Here is a 14563-nt window from a genome sequence, read left to right on the forward strand (position 1 = left end):
GGGGTCAGGAGTTCCAGCCCTGGCTGGGGAAGGAAGACCCCACAGCCCGTGAGACAACTAAGCCATAGAGCTCATCCTCAACAAGAGAAGCGACACGGCTGTGAGAATCTCGCACACCACCATCAGCAGCCTCTGCTCGCCTCCGCTAGACAAAGCCCACACGCAGCAACGACGACCTCGTGTACCCAAAACTAGAGACCATTTTTTTAATTAAAAAACAGTAATTTAAAAAAAAAATACACTGGAGGTTATCAGCACCCTTCATGGGGAACACTGTTCTGACGGTTTCCTTACATTCCATGTCAAAATTTTTCCTATGTAAAACCACATACATTTATATATATATATATATTTTTTTTTTTTTTTTTGGTCAAAAATTTTTGCCACTGTTAAGAAGATGTCTATTCTCAGAAAATAATTAGACCCTTGGCTGACTTACATTCTGTTTCATCACTAAGGGATGTGGTAAATGCTTACAGGACATACTGGACAAAAGTACTTCTGTCCTGATGGCAGGAAGGGACAGTCAGGGAATTTGGGATGGATGTGTACACACTGCTGTGTTTCACATGGAGAACCAACAAGGACCTGCTGTCCAGCACAGGGAACTCTGCTCAATCCTCTGTAATTACCTTATGGTTTCCAGAGGGGAGGATGGGGGAAGGGATAGTCAGGGAGTTTGGGATGGACATGGACACACTGCTGTGTTTAACATGAAGAACCAACAAGGACCTGCTGTTCAGCACAGGGAACTCTGCTCCATGTCATGTGGCAGCCTGGATGGGAGGGGAATTTGGGGGGGCATGGATACATGTACATGTACGGCTGAGTGCCTTCACTGTCCGCCTGAAACCATCACAACAGTGTTAATCAGCTATACCTCAATAGAAAATAAAAAGTTAAAAAAAAAAAAGTACTTCCCTCCTAGAACATCCACGGCCGATTTTAAAGAGAGGTGTCCACAGCTCATGAGGAGGGAATCAAGTCACTCATGCCTGGCCTCCAAGCCGCACAGGCCAGCCCGACCCTCCGTGAGGCGGGACCCAGGCAGAGCCGCCCGCACCTCATAATCAGGGGCCGGTCACCCTGGTGACGGCCCAGGCCGACCTCCTGCATCACTATGGCAGGGCCTGTTTCCCAGGCAACCTGCCCTCCCTTCCGCACTAAGGACCTGCCGGGCCACAGCGCTCACCTGAAGGCAGAGCTGCATCGTCAGAATGAAGGACGTCTGTGTGAGTCGCTCAGTCGTGTCCGACTCTCTGCGACTCCATGGACTACAGCCCGCCTGTCCGTGGGGATTCTGCAAGCAAGGATGCTGGAGTGGGCTGCCATTTCCTTGTGCAAAATGAAGGACGTGGAATTCATAAAACACCCTCTCTACAGACAGGCTCCTTCCTCTCATGGGCTCAAGGTGCCTTCCCCAGCTGGAAATGCCCCCGCCCCCCAAGAAAACACCTGCAGAGGGAAGAGAAACGGAAGTCAAGGGCTCCACCTCGATCATCCTGAGCTGCATGATGGACTCAAAGCGGCAAGGGCACAAGAGGAACACCTGATCTGGACAGACGGCAGTGGTCTGTTCCTGGCTACCGTCACCGCTCCCTGGACTCCAGACCCGGGAGGCTGCCTTTCCGGTGGGGCTCGGCTTTGGCTCACATAAAAGAGGTGCTGGGAGGGAGGTGGCACAGATGGCAACTCGGGGGTGCAGGACGTCTCTCTGAGTAGAAACTAGATCTCTGTCCTTACCATGTCTGTGACTGGCATGAGATGTATGCAGAGACAAGAGTCTTCCAGGCGACTTTAGCAGGACTAAACCGTCTAGGAAGAACAAGTTCTCATCTCATTTCTACACTGGAGCTGGTTTTAGGGTTCCATTCTCTTCAGTGATTACCCAGGATGAGGTATCATTTACATAATATCTGGTCACTGGGAAAGCCAAGATGAGGATACTACATGGACTGGATCACCAAATAGACTCCATAATATAGACTTGATGGCATTCCAGCCAAACTACCAGGGTAGCTGCAGAAGACATCGTTTTCTTGGAATTATAGTAGAATATATCTCAAGTATGGGCTTCCCTGGTGGCTCAATGGGAAAGAATCTGCCTGCTAAGACATGGGTTGGATCCCTGGGTTGGGAAGGTCCCTGGAGAAGGAAATGGCAACCCACTCCAGTGTTCCTGCCTGGGCAGGCCCATTGACAGAGAAGCCCGGTGGGTTATAAGCCATGCGGGTATCCAAGAGTCGGATACAGCTTAGTGCCTAAACCACGACCATCATGTCTCAAGTATATCTTAAAAAAAAAAAAAAAACGACAAAAATTCTGGAAGGAAAACCACTTGAAAGGCTTGGGTGGATAAAGAAGAAAGAGGAGATTTGCGTGCCTAAACCAAGGGTGCTTTGTATGTTAAACAATGCAAGAGACTCCATGTCAAATACAAACAATATAGACTTAGCTGGATTACTGAAGAAAAAAAACAAAAACCAGGCTTATAAATACAATCAGAAATGAAAGCAAGGACACGAAAACCAACAGCACAGAAATAAAAGTGATTCAAAGAGAATAATGTGAGAACCTGTAAGCAGACACACTGAATAGCCTGGAAGAAACAGATGAATTGCTAGAAATATACAAGCTATCGAGATCAAAGCAAAAGGAAGTCTGTTCAAACCTCTATGTGTTATGGAGATTAATTCAGTAATCAGAAGCCGTCCGACAAGGAAAACAGGACCAAACAGATTCACCGGAGAATTCCACCAGACTGTAAAGAATTACCACCAACAGTACTCAAACTCTTCCCCACAATTAAAAGAGGACGATATACTCCCAAGCTCATCCCATCGGGCCAGCGTTACCCTGGCACCAAAGCCAAAGAAAGAAATGACAAGAAACTGAGGCAAACACACTCAACAAGACACTAGCAAACTTATTTAAGTAGCACATTCAGAGGATTCTTCTACACCGTGAAGAAGGGGGATTTATTTCTGGAGTCTTGAGGACGGTTCAACATACAAAAATCAACGTGACACACCGTGTTAACAAAATGAACAAAACCCAAAGGATCATCTCAACTGAGGCAGAAAAGGCATTTGGAAAAAACTCAACACCCTTTCATGATATAAACACTCAAACCAGGAATAAAAGAAAAGTACCTCAACATAATAAAAGCCATATATGAAAATCCCATAACTAACATCATACTCAATGTTAAGAGGCTGAAAGCTTTTTCTCTGCAATAAGGAACAAGAAAACAATGCTTTCTCGTCTCACTTTTATCTCACACAGCACTATAAGTCCTAGCCAGAGCATCTAGGCAAGGAAGAGAAACAAAATACATCCACATCAGAAAGGAAGAAATGAAGTCATCTGTTTGCACATGAAATGATCCTAAACGTAGAAAACTCTAAAGATTCTGCACATATACATAAGACCATAGCACTATTAACAAACTTCAGCAACACTGCAGATGACAAAAATCAACATGCAAAAGTCAGCTGTATTTCCACACATTAAACAATGAAAAATCTGAAAAGAACATTTAAATAAACCCACTGACAAGTGCGTCAAAGAGAAATAGAAGAAGGTGAAAGTCCTGTAATGCTGAAACTACAAAATACTGCTGGAAGAAACTGAAGAAGACACAAAGAAAGGGAAACACTTCCCAGGCTCATGGGCCGCAAGATCTGATCATCTTTACAGTGCCCACAGTACCCAAAGTGGTCTACAGATTCAGAGGAATCCACACCAAAATCCCAAGGCACTTTTTGTTGAAATACAGAAGTCAATGCCAACATTTATATGGACTCTCAGTGGAACCTGAATAGCCATACACCATCTTGGAAAAGAAGAACAAACTTGGAGAATCTCACACTTCCAGGTTTCAAAACATATTACAAAGGTATGGTAATCGAAACAGTTTGGTGCTGACATAAAGACAGACATATAGACCAACGGAATAGAATAGAGAGCCTGGAAATAACTCTTCACACATGCAACACCCAGGTGATCTTTCAACAAGGCTCCCAAGACCACTCAACAGGGAAAACGACAGTCTCTTCAACAAAGTGTGTTTTGGGAACATGGATATCCACTTGGAAAGAACAAAGCTGGACTCTTATACCATATACAAAAATTAATATAAGGTGGATTAAAGGCCGAAAGGTAAGAGCTAAAACTACAAAATTCCTAAAAGACAACAAACAGAAAGAAAGCATTAAGACATAGGATCTTTTTTTTTTTTTAAACTCTTGGCTATGACACTAAAAACTCAAGCAAGAACAGAAATAGTCAATGGGAGTACATCAAACGTAAAAAGTTCTGGGTATCAAGGGACACACTCAACAGAGTGAAGAAGCAACCTCTGAAATGGGAGGAAATATCTGCAAACCATGTAGCTGATAAGTGGGTTTGTATTCAGACTTTATTATATGAAGAATTCCTAGAACTCAACAAGAAAAAAAAAATCAAAAAATGGGCAAAGGACTTGAATAAACATTTCTCCAAAGAAGACACACAAATGGCTAACAGCAAGAAACAACGCTCTATGTCATTAATTATTCAAGAAATTCAAATCCAAGAGATAATGGCTTCACACACATTAGGATGGTTCCTATCAAAAAGAGAGAAAATAACCAGAGTTGGTGAAAATGTAGAGAATCTTGAACCCTTGTGGACTGTTGGAAGAAAAATACAATGACACAGCCAGTCTACAAAACAGTCGGGGGGACCCTTGAAACACTACAAAGAGAATCACCTTGTAATTCGATAATTGTGTTTCTGGGACTGTACCCCCCCCCAAAAAATAAATAAAACCAAGTTCCTGAAGAGGTATTTCTATACACATGTTCACAGCAGTGGTTTTCACAGCAGCCAAGAGGCAGAAGCAACGCAAGTGTTTATCGACGGATGAACAGATAAGCAAAGTGAGATCCATCCACACAATGGAGTATGATTCTGTCTTCAGAGGGAGAGAAGCCTGTCGCACGCTGCACGTGTGGAATGAGAGCGCTGACGAACCTCGAGGTTGGCCACAGGAGGGCAAACACTGAGGATCTGTGCACGTGCGCTCACTCAGGCAGCTCTGACTCTGGACCCCATGGACTGCAGCCCGCCAGGCTCCTCTGTCCACGGGAGTCTCCAGGCAAGGACACGGCAGTGCGGTTGCTGTTTCCTTCTCCAGGAGATCGTCCTGACCCACAGACTGAACCTGTGTCTCCTGCACTGCTAGGTGGGCTGTTTCACACTAGCGCCATGTGAGATACCTAGAGTAGTCCAAATTCACAGAGACAGAAAGCAGAAGGGTCGGTCCCTGGAGCTGGAGAGAGAGAGACAGAGGAAGGGATGGAAGTTAGGGTCTACTGGGGACACAGCTTCAACTCCACAAGGTAAAAAGTTGAGAGAGATGGATGCTGTTGCTGGTTACACAACCGTCTGAACGTTCTTAACGCTCAGCTGGCACACTCAACAATGGTAAGATGATAAACTTTTAGCCAGGAACTTCTGTGACGTTTATTAATAGCTGTGCTTCCATCACTGAAGCTTGTCAGCATCCCCACGTGTGCAAACGGCCCAGAAAGGCAGCTGGTGAAGGGAGTGTGTGTCATGGTGCTTGTGCTCATATGCCGAGGTACATGTATGTGTTCACATGTATTTCCGTGACATAACGTGTATATGTGTGACATAAGTGTGTGTGTGTGACGTGTTTGTGTGTGTGACATATGTCTGCATGTGTCTAACGTGTGTGTGACATTCACGTGTATGCATGTGTGATGTACAGGCATGTGTGTGTGTGTGTGTGTGTGTGTGTGTGTGTGTGTAATCCAAGAAGAGCCCACACGGTTTCTTTGTAATACCAGGCAGCAGTAATAGCAAGGTCCTTTCCAGGAAACTCACTAGTTCCAGGGGATATTCAATCTGCCCCTCTGGATATATGTATAAATGCAGATAATTACATGTGTTTCAAAAAATGACCATGACTCATGTTAATACCATTTTGAATCCAAAATTACTGCTCTGACTGTAAACTTTTTTCTCCCTGAGCACCAGGAATTCTAAAGACTGAGTAACTCACCTTTCTTCCTAGAAGAATCTTAAAATAACACTCCATTTTTAAGCCACTGTGGTCCCTGTAACCTAGAACACTCTCGACCTCCTCACTTACAGTAAGAAATAGCAGGCAGTTCTGTTGTTCCATCTTCAGCTAACAAGCCCCAGGGGAGAAAAGTCATCTTAGCTCTCAAACGAAAACAAGTAAAGGCCACACAGACATGTTAGAACTGAATTACACCTTTAACTCTTAAAATAAGTTTTTTTTAAAACTTCTTTAGGGAGATTTAGCTGCTTGCCTATCATCAACATGTTCAAGTTTGCATAGCTGCTGAAACATGAATTCTCTATCTGATTGTGAAAAGCAAAAGCCACCTATTTGAAACTCGGAAGCAATTCTCTCAGGAATGTGATCTCTAGGTCACACTGACATGAACAAAATGCAAATGTTTTCGGGCCTCAGGAATCCGTGAAAAGAACATATATTAAGAAAGCTCAAAAATGACAAGCACATGATGCTGCCGTCCTGTAGTCGCTGAGTCACACCCAACTCTTTGGTGACCCCATGGACTGTAGCCCGCCAGGCTCCTCTGTCCGTGGAATTTTCCAGGCAAGAACACCGGAGTGGGTGGCCATGCCTCCTCCAGGGGATCTTCCCCGCTCCGGCATCGAACCTGAGTCCGCTGCACTGGCGGGAGGGTTCTCTTCCACTGGGCCACCCCGGAAAGCCCACAGCACGTGCCAGCATCCTCCAACGTCTCTAATGAGTCCCTCGGAGCCTTACCAGGAAGGGCATCTTCCGAGTTCTCAGGGAAGAGGAGAACGCTAGCGCGCCCCCTGGCAGGCTGAGTGAGACCTGCCGCTCAGAGCCCCAAGCGCACTCCGGGGACCTCACCTGGCATGAGCGCGGCCGTGGGGAAGACCTCCTTCAGCTTGGCCTGGCTCACCTCCACCAGCTCCTCCGCGGACATCGGAAGCTGCAGCGTGTCTCTGATCAGCTGGGCCGCCTCCAGCGCCTTCTTGCCCATCACCAGAGACTTCACGTCCCAGCTGTACTTCTTCCCGTAGCGCCCGCAGATGTCCTCAAACACAGCTGAGTAGAGCCGCTCGGTATCTGCGGAGACAAGGGGGCCGAGATACAGCGGCGTTGAGGGATGTGTTCACGGCCCGCAGAGCCTGCGTTCAGAGCAGACAGCTCTCGGGAGGGGGCCCGTGGGCACAGGGGAAACACTGGCGGGTTTGGAGGCTCAGACGGTGCCCCGGCGGCCTGCCCTCTGCTGCGCTGGAACCTTACAGGCTGGGAGGGAAAGGAAGTCTGTCTGTGCGCAGCTGCGTCCAATGCCGCGCTCCTGTGGACCGTGGACCGCCAGGCCCCTCTGTCCGTGGGATTCTCCAGGCAAGAATACTGGAGTGGGGCCCTCCCTGGTGGCTCGGTGGTGAAAGAATCCGCCTGTCAATGTAGGGAACATGGGTTCAATCCCCCATCTGGGAAGATCCCACCTACCTTGGAGCCACTAAAGCCCTGAGCCACCACTAACTGAGACTGGGCTCCAGAGCCCAGGAGCTGTAACTTCCTGAGCCCTGTGTCGCAACTACTGAAGCCCGCATGCTCTAGAGCCTGTGCTCGGCAGACAGAGCCCACGGCAGTGAGAAACCCACGCACGGCATCTACACGGAGGCCCCCCGCTCTCCGCAACTAGAGAAAAGCCTGCGCGGTAACAGAGCTAGTACAGACAAAAATACATTATTCAGATTAAAAAAAAGAATACTGGAGTGGGTTGCCATTTCCTCCTCCAGGGGATCTTCCAGACTCAGGGATCCAACCTTCGTCTCCCACACTGCAGGCGGATTCTTAACCGCTGACCCACCAGGGAAGCCCCGAAATGTCTGCGTTATGGTTCAAGCGTCTTTTCCGTTGACAGGCACATTCTGCTGAGCCTGACCACTACTGAGACTTGGCGTCCTGATGGAGCACCCGCGAGCGTGCACACTGCAGCCTGTGTGCAGGGCCTGCACCGAGAGGGACCGACCGAGTGCTCCTCGACCCCTGCAATCACTCCGGCGGGAGTGGGCGGACGCGGGTGCGGCTCTGAATGGAGCCCCTGCGTGAGCACAGATGCCCGCCTGCACCTCCCAGGAGGAAGGCACAAGTCCGGTGCTCTCCATTTCCGCCCCCCACCCGCAGCGGTCCGGTCGTGCAGCAGTAGCGGCGGGGGTTCCCTGCAAGGTAACTTGATTCTACACTTTGCGGCGAAGTGCACGGGCCCCGGAGACCACCCCCAGCCACCCCAGCCCGAGGCAGCATCTCCAGGCAGCTGACCTGCCCTTCCCGGCCCGCTCTGCTCTGGTTGGTCCTTCCTGCCTGCAGCCCGCTTCCTAGGAAGGGGCCCTAGACACTTGGCCAGTGGCGGCAGGACCAAGCCTTGGACAAGGAGCAGCAGCACAGAACGGCTTTGCTTTCTCCGCTTTTCAAGGCAAAACCACGTATAGCTGCGTATCAAGTACAAACTCACCTTCAGTGCTTTAACTATCTGCTGCTAAGTCACTTCAGTCCTGTCCGACTCTGTGCAACCCCATAGACAGCAGCCCACCAAGCTCCCCCGTCCCTGGGATTCTCCAGGCAAGGACACTGGAGTGGGGTGCCATTTCCTTCTCCAATGCATGAAAGTGAAAAGTGAAAGTGAAGTTGCTGAGTCTTGTCCGACTCTTAGTGACCCCATGGATTGCGGCCTACCAGGCTCCTCCGTCCATGGGATTTTCCAGGCAAGAGTGCTGGAGTGGGGTGCCATTGCCTTCTCCGTTTAACTATCTGGGTCCTCGCTTTTCTACCATGGGCTGGATATGGGGAGACAGTGGGAGGGGACACCGTAAGAGACACATAACGAGCAGATCCCTTGTAGCTCAGTCAGTAAAGAATCCGCCTACAGTGCAGGAGACCTGGGTTTGATCCCTGGGTTGGGAAGATCCCCAGAAGGAAATGGCAACCCACTCCAGTATCTTTGCCTGGAAAATCTCATGGACAGAGGAGACTGGGCTGCAGTCCATGGGATAGCAAAGAGTCAGACACGACTAAGCGACTAACACACTTAACTTACGAAGCAGCTCTCAGATCTCCATTCTGGTACACACCTGACTGCTCTTGCTCAGGCATGACCCCGGGGTTGGGTGACACGTCCCAGTTTTGGTTCCCTTTCTGGTACAAAGGAAGGTGAGACTTAAAGACAAGTCCTCCTGGGCTCCTTGGTGGAGGAAGCCAGTGTTTGGATCGTAACCTGAGAGGCTCAGATTTCTTCCAGAAGCCCCCCTGCATGTCATCTCTCTGAAAAAGCCCCGGCGGAGAGGGAAGGGCTGGCCCACGCCTCTGGGGGACAGTGAGGAGGGGTGGCCGTATCGAATGCTCGCTCACATCCCGCTTCCCTCAAGACCTGGAGGGCTCTGCAGGTGTGCAGAGGCAGGGCCTGGCAGGCAGCCTGTGTATACTTTGCTTTCTTCCTGTGAACACTTTTCTTCCAGCAGCTGGGAGAGAGAGACTAACAAGACAGTGCAGGCACTGAGCGAGTGAGAAACTACCGCTGGGTTTGGAAAGCACGCAGAGTGCCAGGAAAAACAGCAGAGGCTGGGCGAGGAGCACCACTAGGGACTCGCCATGAGCCAAGTGCAGGAGGAAGAAATGAGCAAGAGAAATGACAAAGTCTAAAGACCGAAAAGAGCTGTATTCTTTTAAAAGGCGTTACACGCTCTTCCTCTAAAGCTGGTGCTTTTCACTTACAAGGCCTAGAACAGGGGGATTATAAATCTGCAGAAGACTCTGCGGTCACGTAACTCTTCTTCACAATGTAGATGAAAATCACGCCAAACCTTCGGTGAGATAAGCAAGGATCTCAACACACTGTCAAACTCCTCCGATCTGGCAAAGAGTATACCAGCAGACGACAGCGTACAAGCAATGACAGGGACAGTGCTTTGAAGGGAAAGTTCTCCCAGAAGCCAAAATAAAAAGGAAGCAGTGCGCTTCTCTGGTGGTGGTGGTGTTCAGTCTCTCAGTTGTGTCCGACTCGTTGCAACCCCATGGACTGCAGCACGCCAGGCCTCCCTGGCCATCACCAACTCCTGGAGTTTGCTCAAACTCATGCCCATTGAGTCGGTGATGCCATGCAAGCATTTCATCCTCTGCCGCCCTCTTCTCTTCCTGCCTTCAACCTTTCCCAGCACCAGGGTCTTCTCCAATGAAGTCAGTCTTTTTCCTGGTGGCTCAGAGGTAAAGCGTCCACCTGCCAATGCCGGAGAAATGGGTTGGATCCCCGGTCTGAGAGGATCCGACTCAGCCCGTGCCCTACAACTACTGAGCCTGTGCTCTGGGGCCCGTGAGCCGTGAGTACTGAGCCCACATGCGCCCCCACCACGGAAGCCCAAGGTCCCCAGAGCCCGCGCTCTGCAACAAGAGATAGGAGAAACCTGAGCACCACAGCTAGAGAGCAGCCCGTGTTCACCGTGACTACAGAAGAAGAGCCCACGGAGCAAGGAAGACCCAGCACAGCCAGAACTAAACAAGATCATTTAAAAATAAAAGAATAATTCAAAGGAAGGAGCGCACAGCAGCCGTGCCCAACCGTCCCATGCACGCACGGCCTCCAAAGCTCCGGGCTCTGCACCTTGCTCCTGGGTTATTTTTCACGGGAAGCTCGCACGTGGTCTGCAAAGAGCCACAGCCACACAGGGTGCTCCCCTCCGCCGGTGTGCTAAAAAAGTACCGCACGTACACCTGGGCCTCAGTCCTGGGGGCAGTAAGGAGAGACGACACTCAGGCAGCAGGTGAACGGGCCAGGTGGGCAGAGACAGGAGGGCACTGGATGCGGGTGTGAACGCAGCCCAGAGGCCCGGGTTTTCCTCACGAGCTGCAGGCTGGGCCCCCAGGTGCTGGGCTGTGCACTGACCTTTAGGGTCCCCGAGCTGTTACCACAAAAGGCCTCAGCACGCCTGATCTCCTCTCCACTGTCTGGGGCTGAGGTTCCACTGCGAGGTACTGAGTCCAGCTGATCACAGAGGACGCATTTACACGTGTTTACCCCGGCCTCTGAGGACGGCATCAGCATGTGTTTTGCCCTATGAAGACGGGAAGGAGGGAGGGCAGTCCCCGCTTATAATTCAGCTGGACGACCGGGACTTGCATTGTTTTAGAGCGAAACACCCCAAGCAGAGGCTCAGTGACCAGCGTGCAGGGTAAGACCTGCTTCCTCTGCACACCCCGACTGCTTCCTCTGCACACCTCTTCCTCTCCGAACCACATCTGAAGGAAGCAGACATGTCCTCAGCCTCCCTCCCCGACCTGGGGTTTCTTCCAGGTAGGTGGGGGCCACAGGGAGCAGCCTCTGCCCGCAGGCCGGGGTGCTCCCGAGGACTCAGGTGGGGGGTGGCGGGTGCTCTGGGGCCAGCGGCCTGGGTTGGAGGCCTGCTCTGTGGCTGACCAGCAGCTGGGAGCTGGGGACCCGTGCTCAGGGCCCAGGTGGGCCTCGGCTAACCTCTCTGTACGCTGGGGGTGCAAGAACAAGGATACGCCTACTGGGCATCTGTGTCACCTGCGCGGGGAATCTGTGCCGAGCCCGGAGCCCTGAGCAAAGCACCAGCTGGAGCCCCTAGGGCAGGAGGCAGGGGCTCCCAGAGGGAGGTTAGGCATCCTCTGGGAGTTAACAGGAAGGCAGTTAAGGATCTGCTGTGAGTTAACAGGAAGGCGACAGCAAGGAGATCCCACCAGTCCATCCTAAAGGAAATCAGTCCCGAATATTCATTGGAAGGACTGAGGCTGAAACTCCAATACTTTGGCCACCTGATGCGAAGAGCTGACTCATTGGAAAAGACCCTGATGCTGGGAAAGATTGAAGGCGGGAGGAGAAGGGGACGACAGAGGATGAGATGGTTGGATGGCATCACCGACTCAGTGGACATGAGTTTGAGCAAGCTCCGGGAGTTGGAGATGGACAGGGAGGCCTGGCGTGCTGCGGTCCATGGAGTCACAAAGAATGGGACACGACTGAGAGACTGAACTGAACTGTGAGTTAAGAGGAAGGCAGTTAGGGATCCTCTGTGAGTTAAAAGGAGGAGGTTAGGGAGCATCTGTGAGTTAAGAGGAAGGCAGTTACGGATCATCTGGGAGTTAACAGGGGGGAGATTAGGGATCATCTATGAATTAAGTGGAAGGCAATTAGAGATCATCTGTGAGTTAAGAGGAAGGCAGTTAGGGATTCTCTGTGAGTTAAGAGGAAGGCAGCTAGGGATTCTCTGTGAGTTAAGAGGAAGGCAGTTAGGGATCCTCTGTGAGTTAACAGGAGGGTGGTTAGGGATCCTCTGTGAGTTAACAGGAGGGTGGTTAGGGATCCTCTGTGAGTTAACAGGAGGGCCGTTAGGGATCCTCTGTGTGTTAAGAGGCAGTTATGAGTTCTGCTTTCTCCCTGTCCACGACAGCTCACACACGGCTCCTGCAATGGCAAGGGCCATATGATCTGAGAAGTTAAGAGTTCCTTGTTCCAAATGTTCCATTAAAAAAAAAAAAAAGGCAGTACCCATTGGGAATCCATTCACCAAAGTTTCTATCACATGTTCCCAGCACATCAGACTAGCTCCACAAATATGTGTTAACAAACTGCCCGACCCAGTACCGACACAGAATGCCGTGTGCCCAACCCCGTAATCCATGTCTCCTTGCAGCCACCTGACCCTCCACAAGCCAACCCTCGCATGTTCCCACTCGCTGGTAGGACCCCACTCCCTAGCTAGCTCCATTCACCTCTCCCCACCAGGTAATAAATACACAGGGTTTTATCGGGCACCTGTTCCGTGAGACCCACTGAAACAACATATGAGACACAAACATCCTTGCGAGCTTAAATACATACTCAGAGATTGCAGTCAAAGGCTTTCATGTACTCAATGAAGCAAGAAGTAGATGTGTTTCTGGAATTCTCTTGCTTTCTCTATGACCCAATGGATGTTGGCGATTTGATCTCTGGTTCCTCTGCCTTTTCTAAATCCAGCTTCTACATCCGAATGGCTTCACTGACTCAGTGGTCATGAGTCTAAGCAAACTCTAGGAGATGTTGAAGGACAGGGGAGCCTGGCATGCTGCAGTCCATGGGGTCGCAGAGAGTCAGACACAACTGAGTGACTAACTGAACAGCAAAGGTGACTGCAACTGGAAAGCTCCCTGATGTTTGTTGTCAAAAAAAAAAAAAAAGGAACAGTTACCTGGGGAGGTAGAGGAAGCTTTGCAGAACGAGTGACTGAAAGGCAGTATGTACAGCAGAGTATTTTTCTCCACTGAGACCCAATGATACATGGCCCTTTGCTGACCCCAAGGCCCTGGGAGTTCAGGAAGTCCTCTCAGACCTTGGAGTGGTGGCAGACGGTGTGTCAGACGCCGCAGAGAGGGGCCCGGTGTTCTGGGGAGCAGAGAGAGAAAAGAGGACGGGGAGGTCACGGAGGCTGCCTCCACCAGACAGCGCTCACGGCCACGCCCGGGACACTCTCGTGTTCCCTCCCGGGGCCGCCAGCTCCGCGTGTCATCTGCGCACACGGAAGAGACGGGAGAAGCGTGTCTAGTCCGTGCAGTTTAACCTTTACAGACGCGCTTGCCTGCAAGAGCCAGCAGCTTCCTTGAGTTTAGGAATGTAAGAGACCTAAATGAGTAGTTAACAAGCGTGAAATGATGAGTCCCGGTAATATTTGCTTCAAATTAGGAGCTTGCTTGCTCTCAGAGGTTTTGAGAACAAGTATTTCAGGGTGTGATGGACTGTTTCTTGTGGCTGAAAGCTAGCCAGTTTCCAACTGCGAAGGAGTAACAATAAACGCAACTTTTTTAAATGAAGATTGGTAATGATTTAACCGAGTGATCTTTTCTCAAGTGAAAGTTTTGATTAGCATTTAGTATGGTTCAGTGGAACTATCAACCACCTCCTCTAACAGATGTGGGTATGAGTCAAGAATTATTTTCTTTTTTTCTCGCATAATCCGTAATAAAGTTTAAGAAAATCCATCAGCACGTCATTTCGTAGGGGGCACAGCGGGTCCAAGGACAGAGGCTGGGCACGAGGGTGGAGGACTCAGGAACGGTGCCATCCTTCCACCTGGGGCTCCTGAAAAGGACTGGGCCCCGTGGCAGGCTCACGTGTGGGCTGTGGTCACCAACTTACACACCAAAGCGTGTTCAGAAGGTACAGGGGAAGAACATGTTCAGAGTACGTGACCCCCCAACCACGCAGCCCACAAAAAACAGCAATAGGCAATGAACTGACAGTCAGTGATTCTCCAGAAAGGCTCCTCAGAAGGCCAAGAAACCACTACTAGAGTCAGCTTATGGTTTTTGTATCTATTTCTCTGCTCGTTCAGTCAAGTCGCTCAGTTGTATCTGACTCCTCGCATCCCCATAGACTGCAGCATGCCAGGCCTCCCTGTCCATCACCAACTCCCAGAGTCTACTCAAACTCAGGTCCATCGAGTCGGTGAAGCTCAGTCAACAGTATTTTCT

General features: G+C 50.2%; 2 protein-coding genes and 1 long non-coding RNA gene across 13 annotated transcripts in view; all 3 read right to left on the minus strand.

The window, feature by feature from the left end:
* PUDP (pseudouridine 5'-phosphatase) overlaps positions 1-14563 on the minus strand; it is a 67212-nt gene that overhangs the window by 28648 nt on the left and 24001 nt on the right. For 5 of the 11 annotated variants that reach the window (XM_086387695.1, XM_086387698.1, XM_086387702.1 and 2 more), the window contains exons 2-3: positions 13285-13478; positions 6941-7159 (exon numbers count right to left, since the gene is read on the minus strand). In XM_086387695.1, the coding sequence (XP_086243821.1) occupies positions 6941-7159; positions 13285-13375 (310 nt within the window). In that variant the 5' untranslated portion in view covers positions 13376-13478. Of the gene's footprint in view, positions 1-4402; positions 5315-6940; positions 7160-13284; positions 13479-14563 lie in introns of those variants that run through there. The other 6 variants (XM_086387694.1, XM_086387696.1, XM_086387704.1 and 3 more) reach the window with 2 other exon arrangements.
* On the minus strand, positions 956-3835 carry LOC147339713 (uncharacterized). Its single transcript, XM_086388133.1, has 2 exons — positions 3817-3835; positions 956-1836 (listed from the first exon to the last, which is right to left on the minus strand). Exons 1-2 carry the CDS (start codon positions 3833-3835, stop codon positions 1082-1084), a joined length of 774 nt encoding a protein of 257 aa, XP_086244259.1. The 3' UTR covers positions 956-1081.
* On the minus strand, positions 9740-11113 carry LOC147339714 (uncharacterized). The gene is made up of 3 exons (XR_015158975.1): positions 10980-11113; positions 10698-10820; positions 9740-10316 (listed from the first exon to the last, which is right to left on the minus strand). It is a non-coding gene; the product is annotated as an uncharacterized LOC147339714 (long non-coding RNA).

This window comes from Bos grunniens, chromosome X, assembly GCF_055505025.1.
Source record: "Bos grunniens cultivar Pamir isolate PY7600 chromosome X, Bosgru_T2T1.0, whole genome shotgun sequence".
Classification (NCBI taxonomy): domain Eukaryota; kingdom Metazoa; phylum Chordata; class Mammalia; order Artiodactyla; family Bovidae; genus Bos; species Bos grunniens.